Source organism: Fringilla coelebs (assembly GCF_963513975.1).
Source record: "Fringilla coelebs genome assembly, chromosome: 11".
NCBI lineage: Eukaryota > Metazoa > Chordata > Aves > Passeriformes > Fringillidae > Fringilla > Fringilla coelebs.
In genome coordinates, this window is record NC_140037.1 from 7,222,895 (window position 1) to 7,247,313 (window position 24,419).

Below are 24,419 nucleotides of genomic sequence, written 5' to 3' on the forward strand. Positions count from 1 at the left end.
AGATGATTTATTGCTGTTGGCCAGCGATGTTCCAGGTTGTCTGAAGGAGGAATTCAGTTGCTTGGTGGAGGAAATGGATTTCAACCTGCACTACATTCCTCTGTGTCTGGAGGGTCACCTGAGTGGCAGAAGATCCTGCCACATTCCTCCTTTCCCTGCCTTGCCCCCATCCAGCCCTGACCCAGCGTGGTGTGATCCGGGCCGAGAGGTGAAAGTTGCAGATTTCCTTTCGTGCTGTGCCCCCCAGTGCCAGCCCCTCGATGGAATAAACTGAAGCCAAAGCTTCAAACTCCCTGGGACCCAGCCCCTGGCAGCTCCCTGCTCTTGCTAGGCTGCTCTGGGGGAATGTCAGCTGGCTGGTGTCAGGTCAGGTTGTTTTTGGCTTGGTGATGGGGTTGGGTAACACCACAAGTGCTCTAGGGACATGGACAGGTAGTAAAGAGTCACTCTGGAGAGGGGCAGCCCAGGGGATCAGGTCAGTGTTCATTGGATCTGAGAAGGAGCAGAGATTCTGCCTCTGGTTTTGCACTGGCCCAGGCTCTGCAGGCACGAGCCCCAGGTCAGCCCAGCCCTGCTGTGTGCAGGTCCCTGCTGGCCCCACTGGTGACACCCAGGTGTGAACCTGTGCCTGCTCTGGTCTTGTGTTCACACTCACGTCTGGGGCAGCTCACTGTGTTTGAAACGTGGTGCTGAACAGTCCTGGAGCTTTTTTAATTTTAAGTTTTTTAATCGTTGCCTGCTTTCTTGACAGTTTTTATCTTTTTTTTTTCTTAGGCGTATTTGACTGAATTCCAAGCATATGGACAAATTCCATGTTTTGTGACATATTCATGACAGTTCCAGCCTAAAAATGATAGCAAATACGCTGTGTGTTGCCAGCTAAATTCAGTGCTGTTTTCAGGTGGAATACTGGTGGGCAGGGGCAGAATGAATGAGGCTGGGGAAGCAGCTGCTGAGCCCTGCCATCCCACCTGGTTATTCACAAAGCCCTGAAGCATCCTGCAGGGTGGCTGGGGGTTTTCTCACCATAGTAATTAGGCCATCTTATCGTGGTAATTAGCACAACACAAAACATCGAGCAAGATACAAACATCCTTGCCAGCTTCTGAAAAAATGAGTGGGAACCTTTGCCAGGGAGACACTGAGGAATGTTTTTTCATCCTGACTGAAGAGTATCAGACTGAGAGGATTTCTGTGGGGACAGGAAGGAAAATAGAAGTGAGTTTGGTTTTCATGAAAGAAGGTTCTGCAGAGAAAAACAGCAGACTTTTAAAAGTAGATCATCTTGTTCTGCTGAAGCTTTTTTATGTCTTAACGTTAAATGGGATTGGATTGGATTGGATTGGATTGGATTGGATTGGATTGGATTGGATTGGATTGGATTGGTTTGGATTGGGTTGGATTGGATTGGGTTGGATTGGATTGGATTGGACTGGACTGGACTGGACTGGATTGGATTGGATTGGATTGGATTGGATTGGATTGGATTGGATTGGATTGAGTTGGATTGGATTGGATTGGATTGGATTGGATTGGATTGGATTGGATTGGATTGGGTTGAGTTGGATTGGATTGGATTGGATTGGATTGGATTGGATTGTGTTGGATGGAGAAGGTTTTTACACCTGAACATTGACAAAGATAAAAGTCAAATCCCTGGCTGCCTAAGAGAAGAATCCAACATGGACTTTGGGTATTTTCTGGGGTGTCAATTGTTACTGCAGTTTTTAGTTCTCTATATTCTGCACAAAGAATGTGTAATTTCATATTGATTTCAGACAAATTTCCTGCAGCTTTTTTTTCTTCTGAACCTGAAAATTTCTCCCCAAAATATGAAATGATTCCAGTTCAGCTTAATCAGGCAGATAAGGTCAACTTCAAGATTCTTCTCAGAGAAGCTGTCAAGAGGAGTTGGGTGAAGAGATCGTGGGGTTTGTCTTTACAAAGGCTAGAAGAATCTCCCATTATGTTTTGTTGGGTTTTTTTCCCCAAAAAAACCCTTGGAATGTAAAAATTTTGATTACTCCCAAACATGACATGTGCTAAATATTTTATAAACTGAGAAATGCGTTGCTCATGAGAAATAAGACTGTTCTTCTTTGGAGGAGGGCCAAAACAATGGAGAATAAATTTGTTGCTTTTCCTGTTTGTTTTTAATAAGCCCGTAAATCCTAGAAGGTACATTTCTGTTTACACAGAAAGGGAAAAAAAAAATCAATTACACAGGAAAGATTAAAATGTGCCCTAAGGTAGCTTTGTAGTATATTTTATGGCAGTAAATGGTAAAAGCATGCTGTGCAATGTTCTCAAGCTCCCTCTCCCTTCTCATGTGAAGTGTAGAATGGCTGTGTACTCAGTTTCAACTCACTGTGATAATTTCTCTAGGAAGTGGGAAGGACTTAATGGTTGTGATATCTGATTGCATGGCAGTCACAAAATCTGGGGGAAAAATGAGGACAGCACAAAATTCTGTGGAACACAATGAGTTAGACCCAGCACAGACACATCAGTTCTCTCAGTCCACTGTTAAAGAAATTATTTTCCAAGGATTGCAGTAATTACGGTCTAAGAGACCAGCAGGCTTTTCATAAAATATTCTGTAGTGTGTGGCATTTGTCTTCATATTATTCCTTTTCTAGTTCTTTTACTCATGACTATTTTTGGAAGGAGAAAGGGTACTGAGGGCCTAATAGGAAAAGGCACAGCTCAGCTGTTGAGGATCAGTCTTCACTGTGCTCTCCTGGCACCAAATTAGCTCTACATTTGTTAATTTGTTTGCATTTCTAAGAAAAGATAGGGAAAAGTCATCTCTTAGGATCTTGCCAGTCTTGTAAAGCAGAGTTGTGTATTCAGGGTATGTGGCTGGTTTAGGGAATCAGAGCAGAGGCATCAGGCAAAGAAAATTTTGATGTCCTTTAAGTTTTTTTTTCCTTTGCCAATAATGTAAAACATCCATAGTGTAGCAGTGAGTCAGGTCTAAAAGGGCAGATTTCTGCTCATATTTAACATTCTGCTGAGCCACAAGAACAGCAACACACATTCAGCTTATTCCTGCTCTCCTGCTCTCCATCACAGGTCATTCACATCTCCAAAACTAAGTGAAACATCACAGTAGTGGGGGTTTTAATGCGTTTTTCTGGTGCTGGCAAATAGCTGGGCAGGTTCAGTTGATGTGTCTGTAAGAGGTCTGCACAATGCAAGGCACTCAGAAAAAAACCCATTATTTTATCTATGACTCTATTGCTTAGCACTTCCACAGAATTAGATCAAAGGAGTGCACAGAGAAATTCCTTCTCAAAAACCCTTAACCCCCGTATCTCCTCCTCGCTGTGCTCTAATCAATGGCAGGAAAGGACAGAAGCGGAATTGTTTGCTTTTCCAATTCAAAACCCGTGCTCTTTGCCGTTTTTCTCTGAAGGATGAAGCTTCAACAGCTTCAGTCCTTTTTTTAATTTTTTTTTTCCCAGGACATTTACATAGACAAGCACCTCCTGAGATGCAGTTCTGAAGTGAATGAATAATCACTCCTGCCATGCCGCATATTTTTCCGCTGTGTCTTGACTCTTGTCAGCTGTGTGGCTGCAGTCAGAAGCACAGCATCCCTCTCCAGGGAGCATGCATAAACCTGGGAAATTTCTGAGGGCACTTCACTTAGTGTATAAAAAGAGCTTATAAAAATATCAGAGATGCATGAAGAATGAAGTGTGAGGTCTGTGAAAATCAAAGCTCCTCGCCCGCACCTTGTTTACCCGATTTGAAAGCCATTCAGGTATCTTGATGGATGGCCACAGATCTTTCTTTGCTTGCAGGCAAAGCTCAGTTATTCTCCTGTGGGTTTGTCTGTTTTCTTGCCATACTGCCTGGAGGAATAATGATAGAGGGCTGAATATTTGTATTGTGCTCTTTAAAGGCACAATGAAAAGTCTTGCTTGAGCCTGCACAGCTCAGAAGAGTAATAAAGAGGATTTTACTTCCAGACTTCTAGAAGGAAATCTAGAAGGAGATCTTTATTAGGACTAGCTGAGGGAAGCAGAGCTGCTCCCTGTGGAAGCTTTTCTTGGTTTCTGGTGATCTGGAACGCTGATATTCCTTGGTGTGTTCCATGGTGAGGATGGCGTGGTCTGTCCTGTGCCTGAACGTGGATTTCAAAAGCACTGAGTGTCCAGTTGTGACCTTCCCTTTTCCACCAGCCATCCTTTCATTTGTTCACTGTTGTCTGCAGCAGTGTTCCCATCTGCTGTGTGAGCAGTGGCCTGTGCTAAATGAAGCTGTTTTCTCTCAAACTCCATCCCAGCAGCACTTGACCACCTTGGAAAACCTTGTGTGAGTGCGGCACTAACTGAGCTGTTATCAGCAGCCTCAGAGGCAGGATTTGGGGGGGCAGGAGGGGAGATTTGTCTATATTTGCACCCTTAAAAGAGCCACCCCTGCTGATCACTGGTGGTGCATGACTCAGAGCCCCTCCTCTACGGGCTTGTGCAGTTGCCAGATCTCTTTGTTCAGTTTGGGGAATTGTCACAGAAATTTAACCTGCACGGCTGCGTCGTCGCGTCACAAAATTCAGGAGAAGTGGCACTTAAATCTTAACTCCTCTCTGAACTTGGAAGAAAAAATCCTATTCAGGGGGCTGATGGTTCAGTGGCCTGACAAAATGGGCTGGAATGTTTGTTGGAGGGAGCAGCATTATTTGGTACATCGTTCACGTAACGCCGGAACGTTCTCGCTTGATGAAGGTTAGCCGCATATTGCAGCTGTCACGGAACAGAGCTGCACAACACTGTCTTTTGACAGCAAAATCATCTCTGACTAATCCTGCCACGCACCAGTTTGAAAAAGCACCCTAAGACTGGTATGTAGGTCAAGGACAAGGACTTGGATTGCATTATGGTGATGTGTAGTGGGCAGAAAATGCCAGGATCATTCTTTAAGTCATTTTTGGTGTCTTGTGCCTCTTACTTAATGATCTCCTGGACAAAGATGGGAAATATGTTGAAAGCTAAAGAGGTTGCCGCTGTTTTAACAGCATTCAAGAGTGATTTAGTGAGTTTGACAGTTCCCTAAACTTCATGTTTCCCATCAGTCTCCTTGCCAGCCAGAGAAGAGGCTTGGGAAGCCAAAGCCAAAGTACAGGACATGATTGATGGGCTTTCTATAGACAGCAGGAACTGGAGAGGACAAGTGATGCCTGGTGTGTGGTAACAGCCAAGTGTTGAGTGTGCCCACATCTGAAGGGCTGAAGTGTATTTAGAGTCAGCTTTGTGTCAGTGGAGAAGAGTAAATCATGTTATTTCATACTCTGAGTGACACTCTGAAGAAATAAACTCTGGGGGGAAACTGTGGGCATGGGTACTGTCATTTGGATTTAGAAGTGATCATTGTTATTTACCTGATTTCTGGGAATTCCAACTTCACTCCTGTGGCTGAGAGAAGCGAGTTATGAGGCTCCTTTCAGAAAAGAACTGCCACTGCACTCTCACCTTGTACAAATCAGGTCCATCACCATCTCAGTGGTGCCTGTTCTCAGCCACCACCTCACAGGTGGCTCCAGGAGAAGTGAGATGGGTTTGTCATGACACCCCCCAAACTCAGCTCTTGTGCAGACTGACATTTCAAAGCTGTGACTGCAGTTTTTGTTTATTCTCTCCAAACCCCAGCTGGCTGAGCAAACTGCCCTCAGCAAAGTGCATGTTCTGCCAGGGTGGCACAGCCCAGGGGCTCCCAGGGAGGTGAGAAGTGTTTGCAGTGTGCTGCTCTGCTCTTTTGTGGATATTGGAATAAATTTACTCATTCAGGAGAAGGCAGAAAGGAAGAGGAATCCAAAATTACACCGTTTCAGTGTAAATGTGTCTCAGGTCAGAAAGGAAGCAAAGGAAAACTAATTTTGGGACTTTTTATTAACACTAATCGGGTAAAGTAAGTATGCATTGTAAAATACTCGTAAATGGCTTTTAAAATTTTCATGTTTGCTTTACTTATCACTCATTTAATGTAAATGTTAGTAATTCACTAGAGAATGAGCCCAGCCTTTTACTTAAAAGTCAATACCTTCCCCACTTCTGCTCTAGCCCCTGAGAGCTCCCAGTATTCGCTGCCAAAATCTGTAACTCCTGAAGTGCTGCCTGAAAGGGCACTCAGGAAATGCTGGTAGATTTGTCTCTAAACACTTTTTAGTGTTTTTCCAGTGCTTCTGTGTCTGGTATCCCCCGTTCAGCTCTTGGGACCCAGGAGTGTGTTGGAATTAACTCCCTGTGGGCTGCATTGCTCCCATTCAGCACTGGACCCTGGGATGTTTGCTGGGATACATCCCCCAGGAATTTATTTATCAGCTGTAGCTGTCTGCTTGAAGAAATGCTGGAAAGTTGTGGTTCTGTTGGGCTCTTGTTCCCAGAGGAAGCTGTTCTGCTCCAGGAGCAGCCTTCAGCACCTTGCCTTGGCTCAGAGCAGAACTGATGCTCCTGAATCCTGCTGACACAGGCCACAAATACAAACCTACAGCTAAACACACATTTCAGCACGAGGGGTGGAGATGGATTTAATTTCAAGCTTAAAGACTTGATAATTGCTTCTTCTCTGGGTTGGTATGCAGGATTTGCAGGGGTCTGTCTTTGTCCTAGGATATGTGGGACCTTTTAATTTAAATGTTGGAGCCAATCCAACTTGAAGGTGTTAAACCCATGAATTTTGATGGAACAGTGGCAGGATTTTAGAGGTTATTCACTCTTTCCTTTTGTCACCATTCACCTCACTGTTGAATTTCCAATTGCTGCCACTTAAGCTGAGTTCATGTCTGCTACCACCAGAGAGATCTATTATGGATAGGAGACCTTTAGCTGGGATTCATGTGTCATCATAATTTAAAATATTTTAAGAACAGATTAAACTAAATTCCTGTCTAATTTGAGGCCATATGTTCATCTGTGGAGGATCTGGAGTTTGTTTTATTCACCAGCTGAGGGTTTGAGCAGTTTGGGTAGCACCTGGTTTTCTTGTAGGGCTGGTCCAGCTCAGCTGTGTGATCTCCTTCATGGCAGGAATGCTGCCACTTGGATTTTCATCAGTGCTTCACTGCTGCTACTCACAGCTGTGGTTTTGATAGGATATTCATCTTGCAAAAAAACTGTTATGACTTGGAAGTGTCTGATGAGGAATGTTGAGTTGTGTAGTCCCTTTCCCCCACATTGCACAGCCCCCCTCCAACTACTTTGTCTCATTTCTCTTTTTTTTTTCCTTCCTCTTGCAGAAAGTTCTTAATTAACAGGATGAACAGCCATTAGGTGTTTACCCTCTGCAGCTCACACTTCGGCAGCAGAATGTAAATAACTTTGCAGTCATTAACAGGGTTGAACTTTAAAAAGAAATGTGCTACAAAAGAGGGTTTTCTTATTCATCTCACTGTTTGCAACACTGCAAACTTGAGGAGGCTGGCATTTCTGCTCTGGAATATGTGGTCTCACAGGGCTCACTGGCTCTCTGCTGCAGGCATCAAATGAGGCCACACCGAGTTTCTCTCTCCTGTCTTTGGGCTAATTTAGGAATGAGGCTCTTTGAATGTTGCCCACTGGAATTTGCCCGAAGAGCAATCAGCCTGCTGCAACCACCACGTGTCCATCCTTCCTCAGAGGGTTTTGTTCTTGGTAAAAACAGAGGCAGAGGGCTTGGTGTCACCCTGGAAGTGTGTGGTGCTGCTCGAGTGGAGAATGGCAAAGGCGTTTGTTTGTCCCTCTCCTGGGAGACAGGGACTGACGGGAATCTGCATTCCTCACAGAGCTCTCTGGGACACGCTGCTGCAGCAGACACTGCACACAGGCTGCACAATCTGCCTCTGTTCTGAGAGGATCTGCCTTCCCAAAGCCTGAGCAGCTCCAATTGTGGAGGGCAGCACCGTGCAGTGCTCCCCAGCAGGTCTGAGATGCTCGGGGCTGCAGGGATGTGGGTGAGCTCTGACCTTTGGGAGGAACCAAAGGTCATCCCATGGCTCTCATGGCTCTCACTGGTGACCTCTGTGGGAGCTGCTGGAGCTGACTGATAGAAGAACTGGGTCCTGCTGATGAAGACAGAGCTCTGCAGTTCCAAATTAGTGATTATTCATCTATGAAGAGGATTCGCCCTCGCCATCCGCAGCAAGAGCAGCGACAAGGACTCCAGCAAACTCCCAACAAGAGGCTGTTGGCAGCAGCCACAATAATCAGAATAAAGGCAGAGGGATGCTGTGCTCAGCCCCTGTGATGTCTATCAGGGAGCTATTTCAGTTGCTCCCTGAGGCATTCACATCTCAACCCATCTGTGTCTGATCCTAAATTACTTATGACTGCGAGAGATCAGGGATTTCCCCATAGATGAGGGGAGGGGGGTGGAACATGATTTCTGTGTTTGACAGCATGCAGAAGGCATTTAATTCCTGAGAAGTGGAATTTAGGTGACTTAAAAATATCAGTAAAGATTAGTTATTAAGGAAAAGACACTCCATCCAGCAGTTGCTTTTTCCCCCCCTTAAAAATAACCCCCTTGGTATAGGATTAGGTGGCAATGAGCTTGATGAACATTGAAAATGAAATTCTCTAATAGCACAATCCACCTGCAAGCCAAGTGCTACACAAAGACCCTGGCAAGGCTGAGAGAAGAAGAAGAGAATATAAAAGACTTTGCACTGCAGTAATCTCTAGAGTGCTTCCCAACTATGACTGGAGTTGCTGATCTCATTTCTTGGAAAGGAGAAGATATTTATCCCTGTTTTCAAAAGCCAGGGGACTGAGCACCTTGCTCACAGGTACCACAGGGGTGTTGTGCTCACAAGGAGGGACTCTGAGGTGCATCTTGTCTCCCTGTGAACTGTATCTTCAGCTAGGGATGGGTTTTGCCCAACAGGTAATGGACAAGGAGGTTGTTTTTGGGATTAGCTCCTCCAGAAAGGCATCTGCAGGTGGGGACAGTGATTTGTACAGCCCCAGGCTTTGGTGCTTCTGTGGTGATTTAACCCCAGGCAGCAGCTCAGCCCCAGGAGCCACTCGCCCCCTCCTGCCGTGGGATGGGGAGAGAACTGGAGGAGCAGAGTGAGAAAACCCGTGGGCTGAGAGAAAGACAGTTTGAACAGGTGCAGCAAGAGCCATGTGTGCAGGCAGAGCAAAAGCAGAATTCATTCACTGTGTCCCCTGGGCAGGCAGGAGCTCAGCCATCCCCAGGGCTCCATCAGTGACTTGGGAAGACAAACTCAGAATGTTCCCCTTCCTCCTTCTCCCCCAGCTCTGTGTGCTGAGGGTGATGCCATGAGGTCTGGGATGTCCCTGGGGTCAGCTGGGATCAGCTGTCCTGGCTGTGGTGAGGGTGAGGAGCAGGACAGGCCCTGGCTGTGTGCAATCCCTGCCCAGGGAGAGCTCCAACACCCCTGGGAAATCAGCCCTGTTTGCACCAAACCCAGCTGCTGGGAGGAGAATTAACTCTAGCCCAGCTAAAACCAGCACAGCATCAGATCTCCAGTTCCTGCATGCACTGGGCTGGGCATTAATGCCACCTCCTGGGGACATTTCTTTTCACTGGTGCAGCTGCCAGAACATTCTCCATCCTGCCTGTGGGGTGATGCCTTGGGCTGCTGTTTGTGGTGGAGACTGGAGGCTCCTGTAATGCAGCAGTCCTTGGATAAAATGCTTGTCAAGTGTTGGAGAAACAGTGTCTGATAGTCATGTGTTCTCTCAGCAGAGCTTCTGGTGCAGAGCATCTGCCTGTGACTCTGGCCCATCCACAAAACTGGGACAAAATGCAGGTTTTTTCCCTGCTTTTTGTTGTGCAGAAACTTTGACTGATGCCAAATCCTGTCACACACGGCACATTCATGTGAAATGATAAAAGGCTGTGATGTACACAGGCACTATTTCAGGCTGTGGCACATGAAAGGCTTTGCAAAAATGTGAAAAAAACCCACATTTGGGGTTACTTACGTGGAAAATTAACTTTTGCTCAGGAAAAGCCTTGGTAAAAGTGGTGTTGAAGGTGTCAAGTTGCTTTTCCAGTTCTCTGCTCTGCTATTTGCAAAGTAGAAATTTCCTTAACTTTATGGAGAAATTTGAAATGATGGAGGATAACAAAAGTATTATCAGAGCTTCAGGGTACTTCACACTTAAACGAATATATTTTTGTATTTTGTGTGCATTGATTTAGCACTATGACTCCTAGACAAGTTGGGCATTCAGTGGTTTAGTCTGGTCAATGAATTTGAGGGTTTAGTTAAGTTAACAGCACCTAGAAGCAAACTCATCAAAAAACCAATCAATTCTTTAGGCAGCACACCAGTGGCTTGGTTTGCTTCTTCTTTAAAATTCAGAATTCCAATGTTTCTGCACACTGGAAATTTTGTTTTTCGGCCGACTGCACTACTGGAGATAAAGGCATCGGTGCTTACTGATTTCAAATCTGTGATTAATAAGTTGGACTAATACAAGTTAGTAAAAGTCAACTTTGGTAAGTGCTTGGCCTTACCTTTAATAAACACAGCATTTGGTGGTTTATGACATTAGGGAGTCTCTTTGTGTGGTGTGCTTAAATTTCCCTTGGGCAATTTTCATTGAGGTTGGGATCAGCTTGATTGGAAAATTTAATGGCTTTTTCCATTTCCATTCCCTTTTGCCAATCTGCTCTTTAAAGCTCCTCTTTCATGATGTGTGAATTTGTCTCCATTTGAAGAACTAACATCAGATACAACTGAGAAAGCAGATTTTAGAAATGAGCTATTAGGCAGAGAAGAGGCACTTTTAAGATGCTTGCAAGTTGCACAGCAACCAGAGGAACATACAGTCATTTGATTTCTCAAATGACTTTGACTTTGACTCAAGGGAAAAACAGTTTTATTCTCCCCTCAGAGCCTTCTATCATATGTGATAAAGAGAAAATGTGTTTATAACATTTTCTCCCTCAAAAAAAGATTAGAAAAAAAGAAAAAGTTGTGCCTCATCTCAGAGAAGCAGCAGCATCTCTTGCCCTGTGAGTCACTGCAGAACACATCCAGCAGCAGCTCCTGAGGAACACAGAGCAATGTAACTTTCTGTCTCTTCCAGGTTTTAAACCCTTCTGACCCTTCTGAAATCAGAGTTAAAACACAGCCAAACACCAATCACTGCTTGGCAGTTTTCCAGTTGCTGTGGAATTGTTTCTCTTACCTGTCCAGAACAGCTGTGGCTGCCCCTGGATCCCTGAAGTGTCCCAGGCCAGGCTGGATGGAGCTTGGAGCAACCTGGGACGGTGGGATGTGTCCCTACCCATGGCAGGGGGTGGAAATGAGATGAGCTTTAAGGTCCCTCCCAACCCAAACCATTCTGGGATTCTGTGACTTCATGATCATTCTCCCCATGGATGGAATTTCACAATAATATTTTCTCATCACACGGGCAGCAGGTCTTGGCCTTTCCTGGAGACCATCACCCCGTGAGCTGTGGCCCATTTTCAGCTGCTGCATGTGCTGGTTGATTCCAAATCACACACTCTTCTGATGTTATGTTCCCAAGCCCTCTGGAGCAGAGTTATGTGCCAATGCAGAAGTAATCAGAAGCTTATTGTTGTAATAACACATCAAAATCCAGCTTCATAAATGCCAGATAGTTCCCTTGGAGAGATTATTTTCAGTGCTAGTTTGGGTCATTCCGTAGATTTGAGCCACCCAGTCCAAAAATGGTCTGATTCTGATGTAAACAGCCTGTTAAGACATATAAAATATATTACCAAAATCTAAAAATACTTAGAGGAGTGAATGACTTCATCAGAACGAGCAACTAATTTGTCCTTTTGTTTGACCTTGGTTTAGTCATTTTGAATATGGCAGTGACAGAGCTCTGCTTGTTTAGAGCACTCTGAGAACTGTGCTTAGAAGTCCTCCCAATACTGGGCAGTTTTTGTGATACATTTAAAAGATTTGGGTGTGGGCTAAAGATTTTTTGAGAAAATCAGAATTGTCTTGGTCTTGCAGACATTTCTGGTTAGTTCTGTGTCTGGCAAGGCTTGAAAACCATGGGGCTGTGCAGGTATGATCAGGAACATGAAGCCTCCTGGCACTGAGCAGGAATTCCACGGCTTGGTTTGAAATCCCAGGGGTTGTTTGGGATGAAGGGGTTGCACCCTGAGCCCGCGTGGTGTGGTGTGGGTGAGGTGCACAAAATCACCATCACAATGCTGCTTTTTTACAGAGTGAAAGTCAAATGTCACTTAGATTCCTTTTGACCTCTGCTTAATCCCTTATGTTTTACAGCTGCTCCCTGGCTGAGCAGCCAGGCAGGGCTCCCAGTGTGCTGTCCTGCTTCCCACCAGGTGTCACCTGGCCACACCTCTGGCTGCTGCTGGCTGTCTGTCTGTCTGCTGGCAGCCCAGCCCACACACACACACTTCTCCCTCTCACACACACTCTCAGAGCTTTGCACCTTTTCCCTCCTGCCTCATCCTTGAGTCACTTCTTGAGGATGCTGACAGTGACTTGTTCCAGGCGGTCGGAACCTGAAGCGTTGTGAGAGGGAGCGTGCTCCAGCACATGGGGAGAGAAGCAGCTTGTAGTAATCCTCCTGGTGCTGCTCTGGCACGAGGCTGTGTGTGTGCTGAGTGCCTGATCTGCAGAGGGATGCTGCAAGTAGAAAAACATTTCTTCCATGAGAAGGAATCTTAAATCCTACGTACAAAAAGGAGAGTGAAACTTCCCTCCTTTTTTCCCTTTATCTCCAAAATATGCTTTTCCAGCCCATAGCTGGCCCCAAAAGTAATCTGAGGGGGCTCCAACACATAAGTGAGGGGGAGTGGAGTACCAGTCAGTAATAATTTAATAATTTCTCTTTGTTTCTTCCTCCCCAGTTTGTTGCTCAGCCAAACTGCCAGCAGCTGCTAGCAACGCTTTGGTACGACGGCTTCCCAGGATGGAGGAGGAAACACTGGGCAGTGAAACTCCTGACCTGTGTCACCATTGGACTGCTGTTCCCTGTGCTATCCGTGGCATACCTGATTGCACCCAAGAGCAGGCTGGGACTGTTCATTAAAAAGCCATTTATCAAGTTTATCTGCCACACTGGCTCCTACCTGACCTTCCTGTTCATGCTCCTGCTGGCGTCGCAGCACATCGTCAGGACTGACCTCCACATGCAGGGGCCACCTCCCACCATCGTGGAGTGGATGATCCTGCCCTGGGTTCTAGGTAAATCCCACACCTGGTCCTGCCCTGGGTTCTAGGTATAATCCCACACCTGGTCCTGCCCTGGGTTCTAGGCAAATCCCACACCTGGTCCTGTAAATCCCACACCTGGTCCTGCCCTGGGTTCTAGGTACATCTCATAAATCCCACACCCAGTCCTGTCCTGGGTTCTAGGTACATTACATAAATCCCACATCTGATCTTGCCCTGGGTTCTAGGCAAATCCCATAAATCCCACACCTGATCCAGCACTGGGTTCTAGGCAAATCTCATAAATCCCACACCTGATCCTGCCCTGGGTTCTAGGCAAATCCCATAAATCCCACATCTAATCCTGCCCTAGGTTCTAGGTAAATCCCATAAATCCCACACCTGATCCTGCCCTGGGCTCCAGGCACATCCCATAAATCCCACATTCGATCCTGCCCTGGGTTCTAGACACATCCCATAAACCCCACACCCAGTCCTGCCCTGGGCTCCAGGCAAATCCCATAAATCCCACACCCAGTCCTGCCCTGGGTTCTAGGCAAATCCCATAAATCCCACACCTGATCCTGCCCTAGGTTCTAGGTAAATCCCATAAATCCCACACCTGATCCTGCCCTGGGCTCCAGGCAAATCCCATAAATCCCACACGTGATCCTGCCCTGGGTTCTAGGTACATCTCATAAATCCCACACCTGATCCTGCCCTGGGTTCTAGGCAAATCCCATAAATCCCACACCTGATCCAGCCCTGGGCTCTAGGTAAATCCCATAAATCCCACACCTGATCCTGCCCTGGGCTCTAGGTACATCCCATAAATTCCACATCCGATCCTGCCCTGGGCTCTAGGCAAATCCCATATATCCCATATCTGATCCTGCCCTGGGTTCTAGGTACATCCCATAAATCCCACACCTGATCCTGCCCTGGGTTCTAGGCACATCTCATAAATCCCACACCCAGTCCTGCCCTGAGTTCTAGGTAAATCCCATAAACCCCACACCTGGTCCTGCCCAGGGCTCTAGGTACATCCCATAAATCCCACACCTGATCCTGCCCTGGCTTCTAGGTACATCCCATAAATCCCACATCCAGTCCTGCCCTGGGTTCTAGGCACATCCCATAAACCCCACACCTGGTCCTGCCCTGGGCTCCAGGCACATCCCATAAATCCCACACCTGATCCTGCCCTGGGCTCCAGGCACATCCCATAAACCCCACACCCAGGAGCCCTGAGCTGCAGGGCCGGACTGGCACCCAGGGCAGTGTGTTGGCTCCTCGCAGGCGCAGCACGTGCAGAGCTTTGGCAGCCAGCTGCAGGAGCTGCTCAGAACAGCTGGGCTCCTCCTGGAGCAGCAGCTCCTGTTGGCCCGGGGCTGCTCTGCTGTTCTGTGCCCCCTGATGTGCCTTTGGCCTGACCCCAGTGCCCCACAGCAGGAGCATGGAGCGCTCCCTCCTGCCTGCCCATGCTGGGGGAGAGGAGAGGAGCAGGTTGGGAAGAGCTCTGGGTCACACACAGCGTCCCTGCTGCTGGCTCATCCCTGCTCCCTGACCTGCTCCCAGCCTGGCTTATTCCTCCCAGGTAAGCTGCAGGAATGCAGGAGAGGGAAGATAAGGCTCACTCTCTGCTGATAATCACTGGCCACATCAGCATCAAGTGCTCTGATACCAGCAGGAGAAGGAGGAGTGTTGATTGTCTGAAGTTACCTGAGAGGCTCTGATTCCAGCCTGGCTGGGGCAGCCAGAGCTGGGCACAGGAGGAGGTGTCTGTGTGCTGGGGATGCTCAGGGGGGGCACTGCCATGGGACAAGGTGGGAGAAGAGCAGAGGAGCCAGATGGGCGTACCTTTGCTGAGAGAGGACTATTTACCCTTCCAGAGTGAGCTCCAGCACAGCAGCACTGGAAACCCGTGAGCTCCATCAGGATCCTGATCAGCTCCCGTGTCCCTCGTGTGCCACCAGCACCTGGCACCCCTGGGAGCTGGGAATGCCACCAGGCACTGCTCGTGGGCAGTGGTGTCCACACTTTTCTCCTGCTTCCTCACACCTCTCTGGCTCCCCTGTCCTGGTGACACCAGGACACTGCTCCTTGTTTCTCTGGTGGCTCTGGGTCAGGCTGGCTCTGTGCTGAACAAACCCAGCTGTTCCTGTGCCAAACCCAGAACTGCTGATGGGAAGCAAGGCAGGAGGGTAAGAGGTGCAGACAGTAAGAGTTGCAGACAGCAAGAGTTGCAGACATTCACAAATCACTTTGGGTGGTGGCCCAGGGCGCTGTGCCCCTTGCACAGCTCCAGCAGCAGCCTCATTATCTGATGAAGCTGATTTATGCACTCAGATGGAGATGGTGGTAGAACCTTCAGAGCAGGCTCAGGGGGTTAAATGTCTTTTCTGAGCTTAGGTCATATATTCACTTTATCTTTAAATTCATGGTTAAAATTGAGGGAAATGGTAGGCATTTCAGTAAAATTGATTTGCAGATGAAAGAAGGATAATCCATTTTAAAAAACCTTTCAAGAGCACAATCCCTTCAAAAAACCTTTCTTACAGCTGTCTGTTCTTGAGTTCCTTTGTTTCAGATAAATAGAGATATTGTATGACTGTTTATTAAATAGAGAAATTAGAACAGTTTCACCAGATTAAAGGTTATTACTTACAAAATATTTTCCACTACAGAAGGGGAGAGAGCAGGCACACACAGCATTGCTGTAGCTATAGTAACCAGCAAGGATAACTCACTATAAATACAGTGTATGAGTTCTTCAACAGGCCCCTCTCCATTGATTTATTTTATTTTATGGGTTTGTGTGCAGGCAGCTGTGATGGGATTACCTGGCTGGCCCTGACATTGTGCTTGTGTGGCCACTGACCTGCTGGCTGGCAGCTGAGCAGCTCAGATTGATATCTGGGGGCGTGCAGCAGTTCACTGCAGCTTTGCTGCTCTTCAGAATGGACATCCAGCTCCTTGAAGCTGAGTTGGAAGCAGCACATCAGTGACCACTGCAATATCCTGTGGTCAGTGAGCACTGCAATATCCTGTGGTTAGGCAGGGCCAGCAGTCTGGGTCATTATGTTGGTAATGCACCTGGAGGTGCACTTTGTTTTGTTTTGTTTTGTTTTGTTTTGTGTCCTCTTCACACGTTTCCAGTTTTCATTCAAGTATAATGTCAAGTGGGTAATTCACAATACCTGGGGCTCTAGAGACATTTTTCAGAAGGATCCAGGGCGTGAAGGAGCTGCTGTTTGCTTTTTGATGGGACTCAAAATGCTTTCAGAAATACTTAAAACAGTTCTGCAAGAGAGGACATAGAAGTTACTTACAATCAGAACTGTGTCAGATGAGTTTAGCAGTCCGGTGATGGATTTCAGAAGCTGCCCTTCACCCTTTCAGCTGCAGGGAGGTACAGTGAGCATTAGCAAGTGCCAGAAATGATCACCAGGAGGCATTTCAGGGCTGGCATGATGGGCTCTGGCCGTATCCTTGGGAACAAACAGCTCCCAAAGCCCACAGCCATTCCTGACACGAGGTGAGTCACTGCCAGGCTGCAGTGCCCTGCTTCCTGCTGAGTCTTACCTTTCCTCACAAATAATCCCCTTGGGCTTTTTCTACAGCAGGATGCATCAGTGCAGTGGCTGAGCAGAGGATGGATCTGCTGCTTCCTTCTTTGGGGTGGTGTTTGCAGGTCAGGGAGGAGCTGTGCTGGCGTGCTGAGCTGGTTCTGGTGCTGCTAGAGAAAGTCAGGGCAAATCAGTGCTGTCCAACAGAGCAATGAATTGCTCACAGTGTCTGTGAGAGAAGACAATCTATTAGGAACTACACCAGATACAGCTGCTTGAGGAGTTTGTTCACGTAGAACAAATTTCAGCTGAGCCAATTCGCTCGCCCTGGTTATAAATAACGTGTGTTTCAGGCAGTCTCCTCATGTGCATATCTGGAGCCCTGGGTAAGAAACCAAAGTCTTTTTCAGCTCTCTCCAGACTGCATTCCCCACAGACTTGTAAAATGTCTCATAATCAGCAGCATTGTACTTTGTGGCAGGCAGGAGGGATGAGGCTTTTTTTTTTCCGAGCCGTTAATTTCAAATTGTCTGCTGTTACATCATGTGTACATACACAGAGTTTTAATGGCAAACAATGCCTTGTCGTGGTGATGGACTCCCTTTCTCTTCTACAGGTTTCATCTGGGGGGAGATCAAGGAAATGTGGGATGGTGGATTCAATGAGTACGTGCACGACTGGTGGAATCTGATGGATTTTGCAATGAACTCCCTCTATCTTGCAACTATCTCCCTCAAAATTGTTGCCTATGTCAAGGTAGGGTAACTTGGGAGAGGGAATTTGTAATGTGCTGGTGGGAGCTGTGGCACACAGGGTACAAACTGTTCAAATCAAAATCACAAAGCAAAGAAAATAGCAGCTTTTCAAGCAGTCCAATTTTGAAAATTCACCTGGAAAGCGATTTTGTTTGGAGAATGAACATCCTGCTCGTTCCGACTCTTTAATTAAAAGTTAAATAGATTGTTTGGGCACTGGGGAGAAATTTCTCCACTTTCTGTGCCTTTTGCAGCTACTCAGTTGCCAAGGCACTTTGTTTTCTGTGCTGGCACTGGACCTCCTTCAACAGTGCATGGTGAGAACGTGGCTTTTAAGTAAAATGGTAAAGGGAAAACAAGAACAGGCTTACCTGAAAACATCTAGGGCCAAGCTTTATAACCTGTATGATCCTACAGATCTGGAGATCAGTGATCAGAAGTTTGTGACAGGTCTACTGAGAAGAGCAAGACTGTTAATAGGAGGCTTCTCCCTGATAATCTGATATAAAGGGGTCAGCTCACTCTGCAGTGTGTAACCTGTGGGCAGGGAAATGACAAAAGGAGCAAGCTGTGGCTTTAACACCCTCTAGGTTCTTCCCTGTCATGTTCCATTTGTGGTGAGAGCCCACATCAGAGCTCATCCTCAAAAGCACCTTCCACAGTTATAAACTTCTGATGCTCCAAATTAGCATATGCACAGGGTTTGAAGCCAGGGGATGGCCTGAAGCACTTTCCTTCTGTCTCCCTTTTTCAAAGACAAGACACAAAAGTAAAATTCCTTATGCAACAGCTCTCTTTGGCTTCAGCTGGAGCTTCGTGCTTGGCCTAGTTCTTCCCCTGGTATGAATCAGCAGCAGCTTCACTGCAGTCAGTGAGATTACTCAGGTGTAAATCAAGGAACTGGGATCTGCTCCTTGGCCACTCCTGCTCTCCCCAGCTTTGCAAGGTCTCCACCTCTGGCAGCCCAGCTCCCAAGAACCTGGACCAGCCCTTCCCCAGAGCAGCCCTGTTTAGTCCTGCCCAGCAGGCAGAGGGGGAGAGAGGAGAAAATTTCCCCGAGCCCATTGAGTCCAGAATGCAAACAGCTCTGCTATGGGGCCTTTGTGAAATGCTGAAGGCTGCAGCGTGGTGGTGAGTCAGATTTTCAAAGGGAAAAGCTTTTAAGCTGGTTGCTGCTCCCTGAAGAGGCAGCTCTGTAACAGCATCAAAGCAGGAACAGATTATGTCTTTTATTCTCCCAACATTCAGAACCAGGGAGGAAATTACAGACTTGAAAGGTTGGTCTTTAAACCACGAGCAATACAAAAAAAAAAAAAAAAGAAAAACAAAAAAAAAGCTGGAAACGGTAAAATGCATGGACAAAACTTAAAATGTTACCAGTCTGGTTCTTCCTCACACAGATTACTAGAGGAGCTGTGCATGCAGGGGTTTGTGCAGTCACACACTGGGATGTGAGCTCCCAGCCAAAGCACAGCTCCAGAGGAGGTGCAGCTCTGTTTGTGCTCCCTCTGAGAGCCACAGGAACGTGCAGGTCAGCCCCAAAAAAACCCCATGGGCCAGCACACAAAGGAGGGCTGGCAGGGACAGATCTGCACGCAGGATAACACAGCTAAAACCATAACCAGCGTGTTTAGGGCTCCTAAAACAATTCTGGTACCTCTGAAAAGGAAAGGGTACCAATATCACACTGACAGGTTAACCCCTCCTGGGTTAAACCTGACCCATCTCAGGTCAGCTCCTGATGAGGGACAGTGCCAGGCAGAAAATCTTCTGAAAGATGTGGTGGTCACAGAAGTTCCCCCTGCCCTGTGTCACTCGGGGGCTGCAGTGTGCTCTGCAGTGTGAGGGTTTATAACGTTGATAATGGCTTCAAAACATTTTGCAACATGATTTGTTATTTATAGAACAGCCCTGAGCTGGAAGAGGCTGGGATATATGCCAATATACCATATTCTAACACTTCTTAGAACTTCAAAGGATTACATGGACATTTAACTTTCTGCCAAAGAGCAGAAAAAATAAATTGCATGCTGACACTAAATGCTTTCCATCCTTGTTTTTACGTGAAGACTTTTTTTTTTTTCCCTTGATTTGACTGGTTCCAAGACCTGGCTCTAATATTGTCTGATACCAATGGAATCTTCAGGCTAATTATAGGGTAGAAATACTTTCTTAATCAGTTTCCATTTGCTGCATTGAATTATCATGTAATGAGGAAGGGTAAATGTGACAGCATGGTGTAATTTATTTGTACTATTCTGTGTACATCTCTGCTGCGTTTCATCTTTTGAACAGACATCAAACCAAACTACTCCAGCCTTCCCAGATGCCCAGCTTCATTAGATAACTCTGAAATCTGCTGTTTTTCTGTTACCTGTGATGGCAGGTAACAGAAGATGCTCTGAAGATGCTATTTGCAAAGAGAGGAGATGCCATCAGTTCATAAAGGAAGAAAATATTACCTTAATGACCTAAATATTGCTTTATTTATTTATTGCTTTAAATATTGCACAGAATAGTGTCCCACATCCCTTTTTAAAGCGATATTTTAAAATAATAAATACCTTTAAAAATACCAATACCTTAAAAAAGGTATTTTCCCCATACCTTTACCTGCAATCTGTGCTAAACCTTAGCAGAGAGCCCTGGGCTGCTGTGTCCAGCCAGCCTGCAGAAGAGAATTGGGAATAACTGTGCAAATCTGCTGCTCAGAAGCAAATCTGCTTCCCAATCCCACCCACCCACCCCCACTGCTGGATTTCCACAAAAAGTTCAGCTCTCTGCCTGTTTGTAGGCATTTGAAGACCCATCTTCAAATCAAGTTAACAGGCTGAGGCCACGATGTTCATGTAATAAAGAACAGTTTGGAAATGTCAGAAGCAATCCGAGGTCATGCTGAAATGCCTTTGTATCATGTCTCATCTCCTTCAGACAGAGGGATAGTTTGAAATATCAACCTGCTTTTTGCTGAGCCCTTGAAAAAACTGGGAGCCCTTGAATACACTGGAGGCTGTGTATGGGACCTTCAGATTTAAATAGAAAGTCTGTGCAATCTCGTCCTGTCAGTGTGATATTGGTACCATTTCCTTTTCAGAGGTACCAGAATTATTTTAGGAGCCCTAAACACGCTGGTTATGGTTTTAGCTGTGTTATCCTGAGTGCAGTTCTGCCTTTTTATGCATGCTAAATGAGCGGAGACAAATGTTAAAAGGACAATTATTCCTTGATGTTAAATGTCTTTGACTCCATTCTCCGTGCCACTGTCGTTAAGCCAGAGCAGTTTCATTTTACATTTCACAGAACCAGAGCAGTTACATTTTACAGAACCAATCTTTTGTGGTACCTGCTCGCATCTGGCTGCACTTTGCTCAGAAAATGCTTCTGCTTTTACAGCTACATTACAAACCCAGTTAATGTTGTAATTGATGCACTCAACTGTACCCAGTGTTTCAGCTGTAATTAAGACCTCTGCTTTAGCAACTCTCCTAAAATTGCCATGACAAATTAACTAATAAGAAAATTAATACGAAAAAAGCCTTTTGGTTCTGGGGCCTGCTCTCTTTTTTTTTTTTAAATTTTTTTGAGATTACATGGGAAGGAAAGCATCCAATAGTTCACTGCTTTTCTTCTTCCCTTCCTTCTCCCTGCCTCCCATTGTTCCTGGAATGTGCAGTGTTTATAATGTGCAGACATATTTAGGAGGAAGAAGAACAAAAGTAATTGGAAATTTACATCTGGAACATGCTAAAATCTGAACCCCTTTAAATGCTGAAAGAGAAGGAGGTTGTGTATGAAGCCATGGACATAAGGAACCCACAGACTGTGAACTCAAAAGTAAAACAAATTTTTTAAAAAATCATAATTTTTCAGCTTAGGCTAAGAACAGCCAACATACCCAAAGCCTCTAAAGAAAACCTGGTCCCACATCTCTCACCACCAGGGGGTCACGATGTAGAAGGCAGAATTCATTAAAAAAGCATTATTAAACCTTCATCTCTGCCCTCATCAAGTCAGCCTCAGTCCTGAATCCCAGATGTGATTCTGACAGCAGCTGGGGTGTAAGGGGTTAAATGTGGCCTCAGCTCTCCTTACAGAGAGCAGCAGGCACAACTTCCCAAGGATTCTTCCTGGGAAGGCTGTGAGAAACACAGAGAGAAGAGAAAACAATTCTTATCTCTGTTCACTGCTCCTGTTTTTGCACATGTGGAATGTGTTATAGAGATCATTTGCTGAAAGTGATTTGGTTAATTGGACACGGGTAAAGTGGTTTTGAGTGATTAGCCAGTCACTCAAAGCTGTGTCCTGGCTGTCTCAGACAGTCACGGGCTTTTCTTTAATATCTTTAATATAATATAGTATAATATAGTATAGATTTATTAAAAAAATATGGATATTGATCTAGTACTGGTATCCAACTGTGAGGGACAAAAACTCTCTAACAGTTTAAAGTTAGAAAGCGTATGTTTATTGCAGGATAACTCCCAAATACCACAATTTACAGGTGATTACAGAGCCCTTTTATCTATACAGGTCTTGAATACCCAAAATACAAATGCATATTCATAACCTGGGTACATCCCATTCCCTGCTTTGTATGGTAATCAGTTCAAAAGCCATTAAGCATGTGTAGTTTGTTCCTTGAAATGGGTGGGTGGTCCCTTTCATGGGGAGGGGTCCCAAAATGAGGAAGTCAATGAAGTCTTCCTCGTTCTGACCTTTCTGCCTTTTCAATGCAAATATGACAAATGAACCCTTGGTAAATCCCATTCCCTGTCCTCAGTTGATTTCAGAACAGAGGAGCCCACAATTGTCTTCCGTTCCTAAAGCCATTTATCAGTTTCTATATTCTTCATTAGAAACCCAGCTCACCAAACATTGTGCTGACAAGCAGCCAATTATTAGTTAACTGCTAACTCTTAACTTCATCAAGGCCTACCCATTTATTTCGATTAACTCCAATAAATCTTATCTCTAACTAAAACCTCAACTCCTCTAAAACCCCTACATTCCTTAAAGTTTATGTCTCAGTATAGTATAGTATAGTATAGTATAGTATAGTATAGTATAGTATAGTATAGTATAGTATAGTATATCTTTGGTATAGTTTTAATATAGTGTTAGTGTAATATATATAATTTTAATTAAGCCATTGTTCAGCCTTCTGAATCATGGAGTCAGAGCACGTTACTCCCAGCATCAGGGGCTCCTCGCAAGGATGGTTAAAAGCCCTTTTTGTGCCACAGCACCTGGTTAGGATTTACCTGTGAAGGGTTGGGTCGGTGGGTGTGACCTTGGAGTCACCCCAGAGTCATTACACCCCATCTCACTTTTATGCCCTTGTTCTTCCTTCCTTCCTTCCTTCCTTCCTGGCAGTACAACGGCTCTCGCCCGCGGGAGGAGTGGGAGATGTGGCACCCGACCCTGATTGCAGAAGCCCTCTTTGCAATATCCAACATCCTCAGCTCCCTGCGCCTCATCTCCCTGTTTACAGCCAACTCGCACCTGGGACCCCTGCAGATTTCTCTGGGACGCATGCTGCTAGACATCCTCAAATTCCTTTTTATCTACTGCCTGGTGCTTCTGGCTTTTGCCAATGGACTGAACCAGCTTTATTTTTATTACGAGACCAGTGCCTCGGAGGAGCCCAACAACTGCAAGGGGATCCGATGTGAGAAACAGAACAATGCCTTCTCCACGTAAGACATCCTCTCTTTCTGCTTCTGAGGCTGCTTCCCCTGTGCCCTGCCTCTGCCTGCTGCCTGTCACTGCGCTGACAGAGCCTTTATTTGTTCATTTGCAAAGGCCAGGTGAGGTGGTTGGCTCTGCAGGAAAGGTGGGAGTTCAGTGGGGCAGACACTGTGCTGAGCTCTGCTGTCACAAAGACTCTCACATAGGTCTGGCACTGGGAGACCTTTTAGTTCTGGACCAAGGAGTTTCCCTGCGTGATCCTGCAGCTTAAATCTTATTGTGACTATTGGCAATTTCAGTAGATTTGGGAAAGGAAGTGTAATTTTGCCGCGGTAATTGTTTTGCCTAATTACTGAAGAAAGGGGGGGGACCTGAATAAAATGAAGAAAATAAGGGATAAACCTGTTAAAAACAGGGATTATTAAATAATGTGCCTGCAGCAACAACAACAATCTCACCTAGACCATTTTTATGAAGGTGCAGGCTTCTTTGATTTCCTTGCAGCCTAAAATCCCAGCAGAACCTTTTTTTTTTTTTGCTGGTACTTTGCTGAGATGCTGGCATGGAAATTGCTGTGAGGACATCTGGCAGAGCTGAAAGAGAGAGCACATGCTGAAAAATGACATGAATTGTCTTGCTGATGTATTTGTTTTAATTACTAATAGTAGAAATAATTATAATAATCAGCCCCCACCCGATTGTTCTTGCTGCTTGCACAGTACTTAACTCACAATGGCAGGAGAAATAAATAAAGCACGGTCTAGAAAAAGGCCCACGCCCTGCAAACAAGCAAAACAAAACTGTTGTCCACCACTTTATGCTAAATTAAATACAACTTGTCATGGTGCCAAATAATTCTCCTCCCTCTGTCAGCTGAAGGTTTGGGGTTAAGAAAGGATTTGGGATGTATTTGCACTGTTATCAAAAACAGATGATGGCTCAGGCCACATGACTTGGTTGGGAGAGGAGAGGTTCCAGCTTTGTCCTGTGGGCTCTCTCCTAAAAGAAAGATGGAATTTTCATGGGATAGAGCCCATCCTTGAGGAGCAGCAGCCCTGGTACACCAGACACGTGCCACTTCCCACTGCAGAGCAGGAACACCACAGGCTTGGTTAATTTTCTCATGAAACTCATCTCTGTCTGAGGGAAGTGAATGGACCTGCACTGTGCTAATGAGAAACAGAATTAAAGATTTCAGACCTTTTGCTGTTTCAGTTGCCTCACATGCCCCAGAAATGTGTCGTGCTGCCCTGGCAAGGGAATTAAATAACAAATTTATTCCTT

At 45.8% G+C, this 24,419-nt stretch overlaps 1 protein-coding gene across 1 annotated transcript in view; it reads left to right on the forward strand.

Moving 5' to 3' along the window:
* TRPC5 (transient receptor potential cation channel subfamily C member 5) overlaps positions 1-24,419 on the forward strand; it is a gene marked incomplete at both ends in the record, with an annotated part of 68,142 nt that overhangs the window by 17,927 nt on the left and 25,796 nt on the right. The window contains 3 exons of the mRNA XM_084212775.1: positions 12,820-13,156; positions 17,309-17,448; positions 22,821-23,143. Of these exons, the coding sequence (XP_084068901.1) occupies positions 12,820-13,156; positions 17,309-17,448; positions 22,821-23,143 (800 nt within the window). The remainder of the gene's footprint in view (positions 1-12,819; positions 13,157-17,308; positions 17,449-22,820; positions 23,144-24,419) is intronic.